The 16,217-nt window shown below is 42.1% G+C and overlaps 1 protein-coding gene across 3 annotated transcripts in view; it reads left to right on the forward strand.

Annotated features, from left to right (window-relative positions):
- The window catches only part of asl (argininosuccinate lyase), a 55,770-nt gene that overhangs the window by 11,155 nt on the left and 28,398 nt on the right, over positions 1-16,217 (forward strand). For all 3 annotated transcript variants that reach the window (XM_072243641.1, XM_072243642.1, XM_072243643.1), the window contains 6 exons: positions 2,840-2,896; positions 3,774-3,871; positions 7,666-7,743; positions 9,392-9,469; positions 10,428-10,480; positions 15,625-15,687. In XM_072243641.1, the coding sequence (XP_072099742.1) occupies positions 2,840-2,896; positions 3,774-3,871; positions 7,666-7,743; positions 9,392-9,469; positions 10,428-10,480; positions 15,625-15,687 (427 nt within the window). The remainder of the gene's footprint in view (positions 1-2,839; positions 2,897-3,773; positions 3,872-7,665; positions 7,744-9,391; positions 9,470-10,427; positions 10,481-15,624; positions 15,688-16,217) is intronic.

Here is a 16,217-nt window from a genome sequence, read left to right on the forward strand (position 1 = left end):
TGGCTGGTCGAGCTTGTGGGTTCACAAGGTGGTGTCTCAGGAGTTTTGGTGAAATGCTGTGGTGAAAACTGCTGCTACAGTGTGTTGGTGATGCAGTGAGTGACTGATTGTGGAGAAGCTGCCTATCAAGTGGCTGCTACATCCTGTAGAGTGTTGAGCTGCACCCATCTAGACTAGCAGAGGATATTCCATCACACTCCTAACTTGAGCCTTGTAGGTAAGTAGTGGGCAGACTTGGGGAAGTTAGGAAAGTGAGTTACTCACTGCAGAATTCCTAGCCTCTTGCCTGCTCTTGGTAGCCACATTGTGTATATGGCAATACAAATTTCTTTCTATCTTGGTGTCAGTACCTCCAGTTTATCTTTTTGTGTGTTTTTCCCCGTAGCCATCATTCTGTATTGCCATGTGCTCTTGTTTGTTTTCATGCCCTATGTGCTCCTGTCCCCTCTCCTGCTCTACCCTGGCCCCTGTATTACTGAGTACTCTGTCTCTCACCTGTTTCTCATTATTACCTGTTTTGCTGCCACTTCTGTCTCATTGTGATCCACCTATCATCTGCCTCTCTGTTTATTGCTCAGTGTATTTCAGCCCTGTGTTTTCACCTGTTTGTGGCCAGATTGCGCCAGTGAGTTTTCCTGAGCCTTTCCAGCATTTGTATCTGTACTCTGTCTGTCTGAATATCGACTCTGCCTGTTTCCCAATTCTGTTTTTTTCATAATTCAAATTTTTATTATTATTTATTCTTATTTTACAAAGCAGCACAGCGTATCATAAAGCAGATACAATACAGCATATTTACACAGCCATCCCATGACAGGAAAACAAATAAAACTTAGAAACAGAAAGAAGTTCTAACTTAAGTTTAAATTAACATACAAACAAAATTGATCCTGTGCGTCTTGTACTTTTCCCTCACTGTTAATTCTTCCCAACATGTGTTCATATGATGAAATCTTAATCATTTCCTCAGTTTATTCCTTCACAGTGGGACATCTGGGTTTTTTCCAGTTTTGCAATATAATTCTTGCAACTGTGATGAGACCCACCTTTAAAGTAGTAAATTTGTCATTGTTTACATTAGATATCATTGTCCTATCACCCAGGAGACAAAGCTGTGGGCACAAGGGCAGTGTGGAACCCGACCAATTCCCCAACAAATCAAGAACTTTATACCAAAATGGACGAACCATGGAACACTCCCAAATCAAGTGAAAATATTTGCCCACCTCATTTTTACATTTCCAGCCTAAATTATTATCAACAATCCCTATTTTGTAGAGTCTAGTTGGTGTCCAATAATATCTATGTACTATCTTATACTGAATAAATTTCCCAATTCTGGGTTTTGGATTTCTCTGGATGTTTTGATCTCTGCCTGAACTTTGTTGCTGACTTTGTTTGCACCTCGAGTTTTGTTACTCAATTAATATCACTGTGTGCACAGTACTGGGTCTGCGATTGGATTCCTGATCCAGCCTCCTAACACTTGGTCAATAATAACCGTCCCCCACCTCTCCCCCCAATAGTAGAGGAATTCAGCAATGGCATTGCCATTAATAGTCAGGTAGTGATTGCTGGATTTTCTCTTGTTGGATATGCAGTAATTGTTGCTTGACACTTTATAGCTTGATAGTTACATGCCTCGTATGCTTGGCTGTTGTCCAAGTCTTAATCCTTTTGGATGTAAACCACTTTGTTATCTAAGGATTTGTAAACAGTGCTGAATATAGAGCAATAATCAGTGCACATACCTACTTCTGACCTTGTGAATGAAGGAAGGATTATCGATGGAGTAGCTGAAGATAGTTGGGCCAAGGACACTGCCCTGAGGAACTTCTGCAGAGATTTTGAAGGAACTCTACTAATGTCTTCAGGCCCATGTGACCAAAACTGAGGATTTGTGATAACGAATCCAGAATAATTCTTTAAACCCTTGGAGCCTGTCATGAAAAGTTAAAAAAACCTTTGGCAAATGCAGATCTTTGAATCGATGATTTAATTGTCACAGAACTGATGACTGTACTTCAAGGAAAATCTGGTAGCCATTTGGGAATCCCTTTCACTTTAGATAACTTGCCCATGCCAGGTTACTTGTAACCATTGCAGATTTAATTCTATATCTGGGAGGATTCTATGGAATTCCAAGCCAACATAAGAAATGTGAGTCTTGACTTGCTGAGCCTTTGTAGAAATTCCTGTCCTGAGCATCCGTGGAAATCCGATTTTCCCAGTCTAATTACCAGGAGCATTGGCATCACCGTCACAGTGCTATCTATTGACTTGAACAAATGTCAACAAAATATTAAATATATTTTAATTTGATATACTAATGAGTTCATGTGTAAAATGAGCTGTCTATTAGATCTTGTTTAACTGCTTGACCAACCTCTGGGAGATTTTATTTATTTATTGAGATAACAGTGTGGAATAGGCCTTTTTGGCCCTTCAAGCCACGCCACCCAGCAATACCTCGATTTAACCCCAGCCTAATCATGGGACAACTTACAATGACCAATTAACCTACCAACCAATACTTCTTTGGTCTGTGGGAGGAAACTGGAGCACCCGGAGAAATCCCATGTGATTCCGGGGAGAACGTACAAACTCCTTACAGGCTGCAGCAGGAATTGAACCCAGGTCACCTGTACTGTAAAGTGTTGTGCCAACCACTACACTACCATGCCACCCCAATCTGTAGTAAATTTATAACCAACATCCTGCAGATCATCTAGTCTCTGACCATTATCCATTTTGTAACTATAAAGTCATTCTCTAACTATCATCAGACATGATAAGGGTTTTTAATATATTGTTGAAATACTGTTTTTTTTAATTTCAGGATCTGATCGGAGAACCCGCGGGCAAATTGCACACTGGTCGGAGCAGAAACGATCAGGCAAGTTCAATTCCTATGCTATACTGAGGAATTTCCAACTCATAAGCTGGTTATGTTCTTGCCAATTACCTTCATTATGTGTCGTTTTATCAACTGGTGTGGTGCAGTCTCTTTGGTGTTGCTGCTTCTTCAAACAACAGTCATATGCCAGTATCCGACACAACAGTGTATCAGAAGTCACATGATGTATTTCTATGCTCTCATGCCCTATAATACGCACAGTATTTATTCAATCTAAACCTCACTAAGGAAAATAATCCCACTGTTTTTTTTAATCTATGGTCTGATTTTGTAGTAGAGCTGCACACTTTTGAAGACCCTTTTCCTAAAGGAATGTTGTGTAGAACTGATTCCAGTGCTCTACCTGAGGCATAAACATGATTTATTTGAGACCTTGTCTTTCCATCCATATCCCAGGAGTTCTGAGGCGATCTAAGGCACATGAACTGAGCTAAGTTCATCTTACAAAGACCATGCTTCACATTTGAAGACCATCTTGGTTTGTGTGGCTGAGTTGTCTGATCCTAATTACTTAATTCACGAAATAATTAATGGATTGAAGTATATAAACCTAGGTTAATATTTTAAATTTCTGCATACATATGCAAGCACTTTCCTACGTTTTTCACTTTTGTCAGTGAGTTCCCATGTCAGGCCAAGTTAGCTATCTCTTGCTGACATGCCAAGGTACTTCCGGGAACAAAAGGACACCATATTACTGCAGCAGATCCCAAGATCCTCTAAAGACCAGCACTTGCTCACAGTTGGTGTGTGTATATTTCTGTACATCTGTGTATCAGAATCCTGCTTGATTTTGGGCAGTTTTGCAACTTTAAGCTGTAATTAACTGTATGCAACAAACCTTTTTTTTTTTCAGACGGCGACTGATTTGAGAATTTGGCTGCGAGATGAAATCTCTGTTCTGATGGGCCACCTGCACTTGCTGATTAAAACAATGGTGGAGAGGGCTGCTGTGTAAGTTCTTCACTCTGTCCAACACTGTTATAATCATTCAAAGACTCTATTAAATCATCTAAAATGGGAGCTTATTTTCTGCTGTCACTGAAACACTATGACATGTTAGACAGGATCGCTGCTAGCTTCAGTATGGAAAATGTTAGTAATCCAAGTAAAATCTGGGATTTTCCTGTTGTTTTCTGCCTTTGTGTTGATTTTTCAGCAACAAGCAGAGAATGACACTTTACCAATCTGCTGTTATTAATCGCATGTGTGCTGAGGATGTGGACGCGCCCTCCTGTGCACTAATTGGAATCTGGTTCTACAGCTATAGACAGCCCTCTCTTTGCCCTCCTGCAGTTTGAGCGGAGATGGTAGTTGTTTGCATTCCCTTTCCAATATGTCCATCCATGGCCTCCTCCACTGGCATGATGTTAGGTTGGAGGAGCAACACCTTATTTTCCATTTGAGTAGCCTCCAACCTGATGGCATGAACACTGATTTCCCAAATTTCCAGTAATGCCTCCAGCAACCCCACCCCCCACCATTTCCCATCCCTTTGTCCCTCTCTCATGTTATCTCCTTGCCCGCCCATTGCCTCCCTCTGGTGCTCCTCCCACCCCCTTTTCTCCTTTCTTCCATGGCCGTCTGCCTCTTCCACCAATCAACTTCCCAGCTCTTTGCTTCATCTCCCCCCCACCAAGTTTCACCTATCGCCTGTCATTTCTCTCTCCCTTCCCACCCACCTTTCAAATCTACTCCTCAGCTTTTCTTCTCCAGTCCTTTTGAAGGGTTTCAGCCTAAAATATCCACTGTACTTTTTTTTCCATAGATGCTGCCTGGTCTGCTGAGTTCCTCCAGTATTTTGTATGTGTCACTCTGGATTTCCAGTGTCTGCCAATTTTCTCTTGGTTGTGAAGGGACTGGGAAAACATGGTCATGGAGTCAAACAGACCCAGACCCAGACCCGTCAGCTCAACTGGTCAATGCTAACCAAGATTCCCTCCTAAGCTAGTCTCCTTCGCCTTAAAACCTTTCCTATACATGTACTTGTCCAAGTATCTGTTGAATGTTGTTAATGCCTCACACTTCCTCTGGCAACTCATACTGAGCACACTCAAGGTGAAAAACTTGTCCCTCAGGTTCCTGCTCAATCTTCCCTCTGATCTTAATCTCAAGTCACTTGTTCTTGATTTCCTAACACTGGGAAAAATACTGTGCACATTCACCCTTACCTACTGTTCCCTCTAAGCTGTGTGGGTGTGTAGCCGCACAGTAACTGAAATGCTGCCATGCACATAGCCCTTGTTGCCATGCAGCTGGAAATTTATTTTATAAAATGTCAATATAATTTTGAAATCTATGTTAATATAATTGTGAAATACTGTGTAATTTATCCTGTAAATTATGTGTTAATGGATATAATCCATACATTTTCTAAAGAATAAACGTACCACAACTTTTACTTTGAAACACTTTAGAGCTTCAACATATTTACATTATCGGTGTTTCAAGTACAACACTTACAAATTGTAACAATAAACACAGAATGGAAGTCGAAAGCTGTTTGTTAATAAACCAGCAGCCTGCTGAACGTCAAGGCCATCTATTCAAACATTTCACTTTTACCATTGTGCCTATTAGTTATTTTGACTGCCTGATGTCATTTATTAGAAACATGAAAAACCTACAGCACAAGATAAGCCCTTCGGCCCACAAAACTGTGCCGAACATGTCCCTACCTTAGAACTACCTAGGCTTTACCCATAGCCCTCTATTTTTCTAAACTCCATGTAGCCACCCAGGAGTCTCTTAAAAGACCCTATTGTTTCCGCCTCCACCACCGCCACTGGCAACCCATTCCACGCCCTCACCACTCTCTGCCTAGAAAAACTTACCCCTGATATCTTCTCTGTACCTACTTCCAAGCACCTTAAAACTATGCCCTCTTGTGCTAGCCATTTCAGCCCTGGGAAAAAGCCTCTGACTATCCACATGATCAATGCCTCTCATTATCTTGTACACCTCTATCAAGTCACCTCTCAATTGGTGTTATGAATTGCTGTTTGTGTTTGTTTGGTGTGCACATAAAACATTCAAAGTACCATGCAGTTTCAGGCCATGTAAAAGAGTCCTGCTCCGAGCAATGGTTGTTTCACACAGCTGTTTTTAAAAAAAAAAAAAGGAAATTTGCCCCTATCTTTACCCCTCATCATTTTATAGACCTCCCAGATCACCACTCATTCTCCTTCGCTTCAATCAAAAAAAGTCTCAATGTGCTCAACCTCTCTCCAGAACTCATGCCCTCGAGTCTGGGCAACATCCTCGTTAACCTCCTGTGCACGCTTTCTGGTTTAATGGTTATGTTCCTGTAGCAGGATGACCAAAACCGAACACAATATTCCAAATATGTCCTCACCAATGCCTTGTACAACTGCTACATAACACTCCAACCTCTAATGTCAATGCTACGATTGATGAAGGCCAAAACCCTCTAAGGGTTTCACCCATGTCTTTCTGCAAAGGTCTTTTAAATGTTGTGATTGTAATATAGATAGATATGGTGGGGGGGGGGGGGGGGGGGGAGAAAGAGACAGAGAATGGTTCATTAAATGGATGTAAATTCTTCCTGTATGCTGGCTGATAGTATTCTCTGACACAACCCTGTGTGAAGAACTTACCCATCTGCTGCCTTTTAAATCAGTGCTGTCTAATTCTTGATTTCCTTTCCCTGGTGATAAGAAGACTGTGTGTATTAACCCTATGTATGCCCCTCATGATTTTATACATCTCTATAAGGTCACCCCGCAGTTTCCCACAATCCAAGTAATACAGTCCTAGACTGCCCAAGCTCTCCCTATGTCCTCAAGCCTTGACAACGTTCTTGTAAACCTTCTGTGCACTCCTTCTTCGTTTGCACACAGCAGCAGAAAAATACGGGAGAAGATTTGGCTAAGATATGGGTGCACCTGACCCTCTGCACTGCCCCAGCACTGACCTTTAATTTCAGGGGCGTTCTGTAATTTGCTCAGATGACGGGCTGAATGGATTTCATGTCATAAGAAATAGGAGCAGGAGTCAGCCATCTGGGCCCTCAAGCCTGCTCCACCATTCAGTAAGATCATGGCTGATCTGGCCATGGACTCGACTCCACCTACCTGCTTTTTCTCCATAACCCTAATTCCCCTCAGCTTTATGATCAGCCATAGCTGGCATAACAAAAATGGTCCCTGTATGGCCTTGACCATGAATGTTCTTGGCAAATTTTTCTAGAGGAGTGTTACACCATAGCCGCCTTCTGGGCAGTGCCTTTGCAAGACGGGTGATCCCAGCCATTATCTTCAGAGATTGTCACATAACCAGGAATTGTGATGTGCTCCAGCTGCTCATATGACCATCTACCACCTGTTCCCACGGCTTCCTCCGACCCTGATCAAGGGGCCTAAGCAGGGGCTACACATTTCCCAAGGGTGACCTGCAGGCTAGCAGAGGGAGGGGGGGCCTTACACCTCCTTTGATAGAGACGTATCTCCACCCCACTTCCCTTAATTAAAAGTAGCTTTTTTTAAAAAAAAACAACTATTTAAGTCCACTTCCATGGTTTTAAGTGTCTGTGGGAGCTGCCAGTGCTGGATGCATGGCCTCTGGATCAAATATCAAGACGTCTTGTGATCTGCATCACTTTTAGACAACCTGGTCAAATCACATTCTTTGTGAAAAGTATCGTTTAAATGAATATCTGTGACTCTTTTCCTGCATTATTAGAATACTTTCTGTTCCATGGTTATAACTATAAACCTGTTGTCTTCCAGAGAGATTGACATCCTATTTCCTGGTTATACTCACATGCAGAGGGCCCAACCAGTCCGATGGAGTCACTGGCTGCTGAGGTGATCCTGTTTTCATTCGTGTTAAATGGAGGTCACATGCTCTCTAATTTTTTTTATCAGGTTATGTTTACTTGCAGAGGTAAAGTCACAAAATTTACCACAGCTCTTTGCTTGATGGGCTTAGGCTTTTAAATATAACGTTCAAATGCTAACTGTTACCATGGATTAATCAGAAGGTTTGCAAAGTAAGGTTTTGAAAGGTTTTAATTTGCTGAAGGCAGTGATTTTTTGAACCATAGTGTGCAAATTACTGTGGTTTCAAAACTCTCATCCCTTTCCTTTGTGGCCTTGCCTTCCCTCTCTCTTAAACCTTCTTTACTGCTCTTCACTTCCTGCTCCAGCCTCTTACACATTGGTCCGTTTTCCCAATTCTGTTGTTCAGAGGCATGAGACACCCAGGCCCAAACCTCTGGAATTTGCTTCCTAAGCATCTCTGCAATTTTTTTTCAAATCTCCTTTATTTATTTAAGATGCTCCTTTTGAAACCCTGATGTTGACCTTTCCCAGCACCTTTTCTCAGTACTTGTTTTACGTTTGCTGATGTTCCTGTGAAACATGTTAGGATATATTACTTCATTTAAAGCGCTATTTAAATGTACGGTTCTCACTGAGATGTTCTCTATGTTGAAGTATAAATAAGTGAGAATTAGTGATGATAAAAGCCAGTTTTTATTTCCAATTTGGAAACTGTTTTGTGAGGAAATGTGTCATTTTCAGAATTAAAGTAAAAGATTGGACCAGAGAAAAAATAGAGATAAGCTTAAAGCAAAATTGTAGGGTGAAATTTTATTTTGACTTGTTAACACATCAGAATGAAGAACTCTAAATTTATCACACAATTTACAAGTAACTGCTTTTAATTGGGATTATTTTCATGTTGATTTAAATTCTGGTCAGATTAAGTTTTTAACTTAAATAGAAGGCCTTGATGCATCTTGGAGATCCTTTGCAGTTGTGGTGCAATAATAAAAATGGCTGGAGATTATGTGTGGTAGCAAGTTTACATCTAGAAACTTTGGCATTGAGTAGAGAGAGAAATAAGTTGAAGGTCTTTCATCAAATCTGGCAAAAACCAAAGAGAAGACAAAAGTTAGGTTACTTAGAAAGAGAAAGTGGTGGGAAGAACAGACAAAGAATTCTTGGGTAGGGTAAAAGGCAGGAGTTATTAAATGTTGGAAATGATGATGGTGCAAATTTAAAGCTGGGTCCGGAGGAACAATAAACGGAAATTTCAGATCATGATCTGAAGTATTTTAATGCTAAGTTTAAAAAGCTCTGCTATAATGAGGCGGGAGGGGGAGAGAGAGAGAATGATTTATTAGATGGACATAAATTCTTCATGCGTTCTGGTTGACAGTAATCTCTGAAACAACCCTTCTAGAAATAGATTAAAAGACCATCACCTGTTACTGAACTGCTGCAGGAAGACAGTAGTCAAAGAAATGCATTGGCTTTAAAGTGCTGTGAAATAGCCTAAAAGATGTTGAAAATGTTTCAGTGGAAATTCTTTAATTCAATGCCAAAATATTGACCATTGCAGTAAAGTTCAAATAAATATGAAATTATTCTGATTTAATCATTGTTGAAAACTTGCGAGGTTAACCTGCTGCTGAACCTTGTTCACTAGAAATGTTTTCTATATTTGTAGCTATGCCGTTGCCTTGTCTCGTGACGCTGAGAGACTGGACGAAGTTAGGAGAAGAACCAATGTTCTACCATTGGGAAGGTGCTGTATCTTTTTATCTCCAGGGCCCTTCTAGAGTAGTAAATCATCTTAATCATTTTGTGGGAGAGGAGGATTGGGTTGATCTTAGAGAAGGTTAAAGGATTAAGCACAGCATCTGCGGGCTGCATTTTTCAATGCTCTAATCCACCTATAGTACGCAGACATCCCACCCTGCAAAAACTGATTTCAGGGAGGTAGCACCATCAATTTGCGGGAGACTTCCGGGAGAGGTGGGATGTCTGCAATAGAGTAGCTCCTTAGCAGCTAGCCAGCTAGTTTAAATAACGTTAGCAATGCTAATGAACGAATGACACCCGTTAAACTCACCTCAACATGTCTTTTACAGTCTTAACTCACCATGGGCAATAGAAAAGTCACTGTTGCAAACAGTGCAGCGAGCAACACTGTCATTATTTTTGACCCCTATTAGGCAGGGGTACACTTTAGTGTAGTCTGGGGTGACGTACGTTTTATATTTTCTTTTTTTTGGAACACTCTGCCATGGTGCGCTCTCTCTCTCTCGTGGTCTCTCACGCTCTCGTTTGCTTTCTCTCTCACACTCTCGCGTGCTTTCTCTCTCGATCACTCTCTCGCTTGCTTTCTCTCTCGCGCTCTCGCTTTCTCTCTCACTCTCGCGCTCTCTTTCTCTCGCTCACACACTCCCTCGCTTGCTTTCTCTCTCGCTCTCTCTTGCACTCTTGCTTGCTTGCTCTCGCACGCTCTCTCGCTTTCTCTCACTCACTCCAAAACAATTGATTTCTGTGATATTGTATATAATTTGCGGGCATCAGGGAGCCACTATTCATATGTGGGAGGCTCCCGGAACTTCCAGGAGAGTTGGGATGTCTGAGTATGTCAATTCACTGATCATCGCAGAATAAATTTGTGCATCAGTACTTTAGGATCAATTAAGAACAGAAAACTATTGATTCATTAGAATTGCTATTTTAATTCCTAGTGGTGCCATTGCTGGAAATCCTTTTCAGATTGACAGAGAATTTCTTTGTAAAGGTAAGGTTTAAAAGTTGCAAAAATAAATACTGAAAACTTTCTAATCATTTTCAATACAAACTGCTGATTAATTGGGTAACCAATTAATTGGGCTCTGTGGCCAATGTTAGCATCCGTTTCGAGAGGACTGGAATATAAGAGCAAGGATGTTATGCTGAGGCTTTATAAGGCACTGGTCAGACTGCACTTGAAGTATTGGGAGCAGTTTTCAAGTTCATGTTTAAGTTCATCTGACTATACATGTATACAACCAAATGAACCAATGTTCCTCTGGACCATGGTGCACCCACAAAACACATATTACTCATAGCACATAAACCAAAATATTACCATAAATAAGTTAATGAATTATAATTCAAAATGCCTGTAGTGCCCAGCAAATAGTAAACAGCTCATTGTCCTAGTGATGGGACTTTGTTCACGGCAAAGTATACACTAGTCTCACAGTCTGGCAGTCCAGGCTTCCTGATGGTAGTGGGTCAAAGAGATTGTGAGATAGGTGGTAGGGATCCTCAACAATGCTTTGGGCCTTTCTTCACGATCGCTGTTGGCAAATGTGGCGTATACGGGGGAGGAGACCCCGATGGACCCCTCAGCAGTTTGACTGTCCTCTGTAGGGTCTTGCAATCTGACACCTCACAGCTTCCGTGCCACACAGTGATGTAGCCAGACAGGACACTCTCGATGGTGATCCTGTTGTTAGAATGGAGGCAGGCACCCTTGCACGCCTCAAGCTGCTCAAAGTGTAGACGAGGCTACTTAGGAGATGTTACATTGAAAACCCGCAGCACAATACAGGCCCTTCAGCCCACAAAGTTGTGCTGAACATGTCCTTACCTGTGAAATTACCTCAGCTTACCCATAGCCCTCTATTTTTCTGAGCTCCATGTACCTGTCCAGGAGTCTCTTAAAAGACCCTATCGTATCCGCCTCCACCACCGTTGCCGGCAGCCCATTCCACGCACTCACAACTCTCTGCGTAAAAAACCTACGCCCTGACATCTCCTCTGTACCTACTTCCAAACACCTTAAAACTGTGCCCGCTTGAGCAATGAGGAAGGGTTAATTAGCAATCTTGTTGTGAGAGGCCCCTTGGGTAAGAGTGACCATAATATGGTGGAATTCTTCATTAAGATGGAGACTGACATAGTTAATTCAGAAACAAAGGTTCTGAACTTAAAGAGGGGTAACTTTGAAGGTATGAGACATGAATTAGCTAAGATAGACTGGCAAATGACACTTAAAGGATTGACGGTGGATATGCAATGGCAAGCATTTAAAGATTGCATGGATGAACTACAACAATTGTTCATCCCAGTTTGGCAAAAGAATAAATCAAGGAAGGTAGTGCACCCGTGGCTGACAAGAGAAATTAGGGATAGTATCAATTCCAAAGAAGAAGCATACAAATTAGCCAGAGAAAGTGGCTCACCTGAGGACTGGGAGAAATTCAGAGTTCAGCAGAGGAGGACAAAGGGCTTAATTAGGAAGGGGAAAAAAGATTATGAGAGAAAACTGGCAGGGAACATAAAAACTGACTGTAAAAGCTTTTATAGATATGTAAAAAGGAAAAGACTGGTAAAGACAAATGTAGGTCCCCTACAGACAGAAACAGGTGAATTGATTATGGGGAGCAAGGACATGGCAGACCAATTGAATAATTACTTTGGTTATGTCTTCACTAAGGAGGACATAAATAATCTTCCAGAAATAGTAGGGGACAGAGGGTCCAGTGAGATGGAGGAACTGAGCGAAATACATGTTAGTAGGGAAGTGGTGTTAGGTAAATTGAAGGGATTGAAGGCAGATAAATCCCCAGGGTCAGATGGTCTGCATCCTAGAGTGCTTAAGGAAGTAGCCCAAGAAATAGTGGATGCATTAGTGATAATTTTTCAAAACTCGTTAGATTCTGGACTAGTTCCTGAGGATTGGAGGGTGGCTAATGTAACCCCACTTTTTAAAAAAGGAGGGAGAGAGAAACCGGGGAATTATAGACCAGTTAGCCTAACGTCAGTGGTGGGGAAACTGCTGGAGTCAGTTATCAAAGATGTGATAACAGCACATTTGGAAAGCGGTGAAATCATCGGACAAAGTCAGCATGGATTTGTGAAAGGAAAATCATGTCTGACGAATCTCATAGAATTTTTTGAGGATGTAACTAGTAGAGTGGATAGGGGAGAACCAGTGGATGTGGTATATTTGGATTTTCAAAAGGCTTTTGACAAGGTCCCACACAGGAGATTAGTGTGCAAACTTAAAGCACACGGTATTGGGGATAAGGTATTGATGTGGATAGAGAATTGGTTAGCAGACAGGAAGCAAAGAGTGGGAATAAACGGGACCTTTTCAGAATGGCAGGCGGTGACTAGTGGGGTACCGCAAGGCTCAGTGCTGGGACCCCAGTTGTTTACAATATATATTAATGACTTGGATGAGGGAATTAAATGCAGCATCTCCAAGTTTGCGGATGACACGAAGCTGGGTGGCAGTGTTAGCTGTGAGGAGGATGCTAAGAGGATGCAGAGTGACTTGGATAGGTTGGGTGAGTGGGCAAATTCATGGCAGATGCAATTTAATGTGGATAAATGTGAAGTTATCCACTTTGGTGGCAAAAATAGGAAAACAGATTATTATCTGAATGGTGGCCGATTAGGAAAAGGGGAGGTGCAAAGAGACTTGGGTGTCATTATACACCAGTCATTGAAAATGGGCATGCAGGTACAGCAGGCGGTGAAAAAGGCGAATGGTATGCTGGCATTTATAGCGAGAGGATTTGAGTACAGAAGCAGGGAGGTACTACTGCAGTTGTACAAGGCCTTGGTGAGACCACACCTGGAGTATTGTCTGCAGTTTTGGTCCCCTAATCTGAGGAAAGACATCCTTGCCATAGAGGGAGTACAAAGAAGGTTCACCAGATTGATTCCTGGGATGGCAGGACTTTCATATGAAGAAAGACTGGATGAACTAGGCTTGTACTTGTTGGAATTTAGAAGATTGAGGGGGGATCTGATTGAAATGTATAAAATCCTAAAGGGATTGGACAGGCTAGATGCAGGAAGATTGTTCCCAATGTTGGGGAAGTCCAGAACGAGGGGTCACAGTTTGAGGATAAAGGGGAAGCCTTTTAGGACCGAGATTAGGAAAAACTTCTTCACACAGAGAGTGGTGAATCTGTGGAATTCTCTGCCACAGGAAACAGTTGAGGCCAGTTCATTGGCTATATTTAAGAGGGAGTTAGATATGGCCCTTGTGGCTACGGGGGTCAGGGGGTATGGAGGGAAGGCTGGGGCGGGGTTCTGAGTTGGATGATCAGCCATGATCATAATAAATGGCGGTGCAGGCTGGAAGGGCCAAATGGCCTACTCCTGCACCTATTTTCTATGTTTCTATGTTTCTAACCATTTCAGCCCTGGGAAAAAGCCTCTGACTATCCACACAATCAGTGCCTCTCATTATCTGATACACCTCTATCGGGTCACCTCTCATCCTCCGTCACTCCAAAGAAAAAAGGCCGAGTTCACTCAACCTATTCTCATAAGGCATGCTCCCCAATCCAGGCAACATCCTTGTAAATCTCCTCTGCACCCTTTCTGTGATTTCCACATCCTTCCTATAGTGAGGCAACCAGAACTGAGCACTGTACTCCAAGTGGGATCTGACCAGGGTCCTATATAGCTGTAACATTACCTCTCGGCTCCTAAACTCAATCCTATGGTTGATGAAGGTCAATGCACCATATTCCTTCTTAACCACAGAGTCAACCTGCGCAGCAGATGTTGTGGGGTCAAATTAGGTTGTACACTATGTGCACACCAAGAAACTTAGGGCTCTTTACTCTCTCCACGGCAGAGTCGTTGATGTGCAATGGGGAGTGGTCAACCTGCGCCTTCCTAAAGTCCACAGTCATCTCTTTTGTCTTGTCCACGTTGAGACTCAGGTTGCTGTTCTCACTCCATTTGACAAGCCCCTCTGCCTCCTCTCTGTGTGCCAGCTCATTGTCATTGACAAGGCCATAATGACCATTGGTATCATCAGCAAACTTGATGATGCGGTTTGAGCTGAATCTAGCAGGCTGTTTGAGTACACAGGCCTCTTATCTGAGAAAGGATGTTCTGGTATTGGAGAGCATCCAGAGGTCCATGAGAATTATCCTGGGAATGAAAGGGTTTACGTATAAGGAGCATTTGATGGCTCTAGGCCTGTATTCACTGGAATTAGAAGAATGAGGAGGACCTCATTTGAAATCTGTCGAATATTAAAGGTCCAGGCAGCATCTACGGAAAAGAGAAGACAGTTGACGTTTCGGGCCGAGACCCTACATCAGGACTGATGAAAAGTTTTCAGTACTGATGACGGATCTCGGCCCAAAACATCGACTGTCTACTCTTTTCCATAGATGCTGCCTGGCCTGCTGAGTTCCTCCAGCATTCTGTGTGTCTTGCTTGGATTTCCAGCATCTGCACATTTTTTTTGAATAACGAAAGGCCGAGATAGTGTGGATGTGGAGAGGATGTTTCCTATAATTGCGGGGGGGGGGGGGTGGAATCTAGGACCAGAGAGTACGCATCAGAATGGGACATCCCTTTAGAACAGAGATGAGGAAGAATTGCTTTAGCCAGGGGTTGGCGAATCTGTGGAATTCAACGACACAGAAAGCGGAGATTAGTAAGGGTGTCAAAGGTCATAGGGAGGAGGCAAGAAGATGGTGTTGAGAAGAATAATAAATGACTAAATGGCAAAGCAGGCTCGATGTGCTGAATGACCTAATCCTACTTCTACATTCTTTGGTCTTACAGTCTAATTTGTCTTTTATTTTGCAACAGTCGAATTAGTTAGAATTTCTAAATTGCGGTCCGAATCTTGCTAAGAGCGACAGTACCACTTTAATAATAATTCAGATTTTAAATTCTGGAGTAGATTTAAAAACCATCAGCTGTAACTTGGTCATGGTGTCAGAAAAGAATGAAATCTTTCTGATTCTGTTTTGAAAGAAACCTAGTTAATTTATATTAACCTCAGAACAAATCCTTCAATGTAACTTCGCTATAACTCGAAGTTTCTTAAAATGGGGATTTTTTTTTGAAAAACCTGTCAAGAAGCAATTTGTCTTACACTGACTGTTGAATTGCTTGTTTGACTTTCAGAGCTGCAGTTTGATGCGATTAGTTTGAACAGCATGGATGCGACCTGTGAGAGAGACTTTGTTGGCAAGTACTATTTATTTCGCAAAATAAACTATCTCTAGAGCAAACACAGGTTTTATAATTGTAGTATCTGTTCAGTGTACACCCACTTAATTTTAACCTTCAAAAGTCTGGTCCCTCCAAATATCACTGTGACCTCCACCCTCCCTGATTCTCTAACCATACCCCCCCCCCCACTGCCCCCAGGTGTAGAAGCTTCACCAGCCTCCAATTCTGGTTCTACCAAAGGATGTTCTACTTTCAGACACAACTGGAGACTCTGGAATTTACTCCACACTTTTTCCTGTCCTCGCTACTTCTTACTTTCTTAAGAAGCTCCTTAAAACACACTTCATCCGTCTTACCATCTTTCTTTCAGTCTTTTTTGCTTATTCCTTGTTATTAGAACGTTTGACTATTTTGAAGTTTCTTCATTACTGATGTTGTATTAAAGTATTCCATTCTTCAATATGTACCTCTGTGTGGTGTACCTTTCAAGGACAAACCTAAATCAACTGGTACTGTTAGTAATATTGCTTTGCCGCTGGATGTTA

The sequence above is a fragment of the Mobula birostris genome, chromosome 25 (assembly GCF_030028105.1).
Source record: "Mobula birostris isolate sMobBir1 chromosome 25, sMobBir1.hap1, whole genome shotgun sequence".
Classification (NCBI taxonomy): Eukaryota; Metazoa; Chordata; class Chondrichthyes; order Myliobatiformes; family Myliobatidae; genus Mobula; species Mobula birostris.